Below are 1,862 nucleotides of genomic sequence, written 5' to 3' on the forward strand. Positions count from 1 at the left end.
AGGGGCCCACCCGCAGCTCTCCCAGCCTGGCTCCAGAGGGGCTCCAGCCCTTGGGGCATCTCCGTGGCCTCCTCTGGAGTGGCTCCAGCAGCTCCACATCTTTCATGTGCTGAGGCCCTTCAGCCTTCTAGGCCGCTCCTTCCCCAGCCTCACAGCTGGAAGAGCAGCCCTGCCCTTCCTCAGGGAGCGTCTGGGAAGAGGAGGAGGAGGGGAAGGAGTGCCCTGAGCCGTTCACAGAGGAGCCAACCAGGCACTGGCAGCTGCTTGGCTGTGCCCGGAGGAGTCGAGCTGTTTATCCACAGGGATCTGCAGCAGCATTTGCCAGGGACAGGGACAGGCTCAGGGCTCCGAGCGAGCACCTTCCATCCCTGCTGGCCCCCAGCTTTGTGTTGGATGCCCTGCAAAGCTCAGGGGTGGGAGGGGACAGGCGGGGGTCACTCCCTGCTGTGTGCCGGTGGCCGGTGAGCTCCGGTCGCATTGTGCCTGGTTCGCAGGGACTTAATGAAGAGTGGATGCAATTAGGGCTGGGGGTGCAGGGAGTGGGGCTGGGCTGGCAGCCACAGACTGCTCCTCAGTGGAGCCGAGCAAAGTGACCCTGGAGGAGACTTGGGGCCTTTTGCAGCCCCGGAGGAGAGCGGGAGCCTTCGTCTGGATGATGCTGCCAGGACCTGCAGCCGGAGCCCGGCAGGGCCGTGCCCGGGGCCGTGCCTGGGGCTGTACGGGGCGAAGGCAGAGCTGGCAGCACCATCCTGCAATCCCACATCCGGCCATGCTCTGCCTGCTGAATCACGTTCCTCCTGCGGGGGAAGCAGGACTTTGCAGAACAGGGAGAGCAGGAGCCCCGGGAGCACCCCTGTCCTGGGAGCACCCCTGTCCTGGGAGCACCCCTGCCCCAGGAGCACCCCTGCCTCAGCCCAGGCACTGGGGATCCCTCCCTGGGGACAAGGAGGGGAGGGGGTGGGTGGCTGTGCCCCCTGCCTGTGCATTCCAGGGCTGTTGCTCAGGGGTGTCAGTGCACCTGCAGGATACAAGCAGCCTTTTCCTTCCTTTCCATCTTGACGTCTTTTTTTCCTTGTACCTCCTTGAACACCTCTGGAGTGAATCCAGCTTCTCACCCACTCAGTGGCCCCTCTGGCTGCCTGCCCTGGCACCTCTGCCCATGCCTGTCCCAGCCCTCTGGCTGCATCCTGCTGATCCTCAACCCCTGAGAGTCAGAGCAGTGCCAGGAGCCAGGAGAAGCCAGGGCAGCCCCCCAGCACGGAGCCATGAGCCCCATCTGCCTCAGAGGCAGGAGGGACTCCTCTCTCCAAGGGTGTCCATGCTGCAGGTGCAGAGCCAAAGGGGCCTGCTGGTTCCTGCTGGTCCTTTGTGTCCCCATCCTGGGTGAGCAGAGGGTCACTGTGAGATCTCAGCGTTGATGTGTCATTTTCCCCCCTTCTCGTTGCCCTGCAGGCTGCAAAATCAAAGCCCTGCGTGCCAAGACCAACACGTACATCAAGACCCCAGTCAGGGGCGAGGAGCCCGTGTTCATCGTCACCGGGAGGAAGGAGGACGTGGAGATGGCCAAGCGGGAGATCCTGTCAGCCGCCGAGCACTTCTCCATGATCCGGGCCACGCGCAACAAGGTCAACGGGCTGACAGGGGCCCTGCAGGGGCCCCCCAACCTGCCGGGCCAGACCACCATCCAGGTGAGGGTCCCCTACCGCGTGGTGGGGCTGGTGGTGGGGCCCAAGGGCGCCACCATCAAGCGCATCCAGCAGCAGACGCACACCTACATCGTGACGCCCAGCCGGGACAAGGAGCCCGTGTTCGAGGTGACGGGGATGCCCGAGAACGTGGACCGGGCGCGCGAGGAGATCGAG

General features: G+C 64.7%; 1 protein-coding gene across 1 annotated transcript in view; it reads left to right on the top strand.

Moving 5' to 3' along the window:
• MEX3D (mex-3 RNA binding family member D) overlaps positions 1–1,862 on the top strand; it is a gene marked incomplete at its 3' end in the record, with an annotated part of 10,456 nt that extends 8,594 nt beyond the window's left edge. The window contains exon 2 of the mRNA XM_008639526.2: positions 1,453–1,862. Coding sequence (XP_008637748.1) covers positions 1,453–1,862 — 410 coding nt within the window. The remainder of the gene's footprint in view (positions 1–1,452) is intronic.

The sequence above is a fragment of the Corvus brachyrhynchos genome, unplaced genomic scaffold (assembly GCF_000691975.1).
Source record: "Corvus brachyrhynchos isolate BGI_N302 unplaced genomic scaffold, ASM69197v1 scaffold130, whole genome shotgun sequence".
Taxonomy (NCBI): Eukaryota; Metazoa; Chordata; class Aves; order Passeriformes; family Corvidae; genus Corvus; species Corvus brachyrhynchos.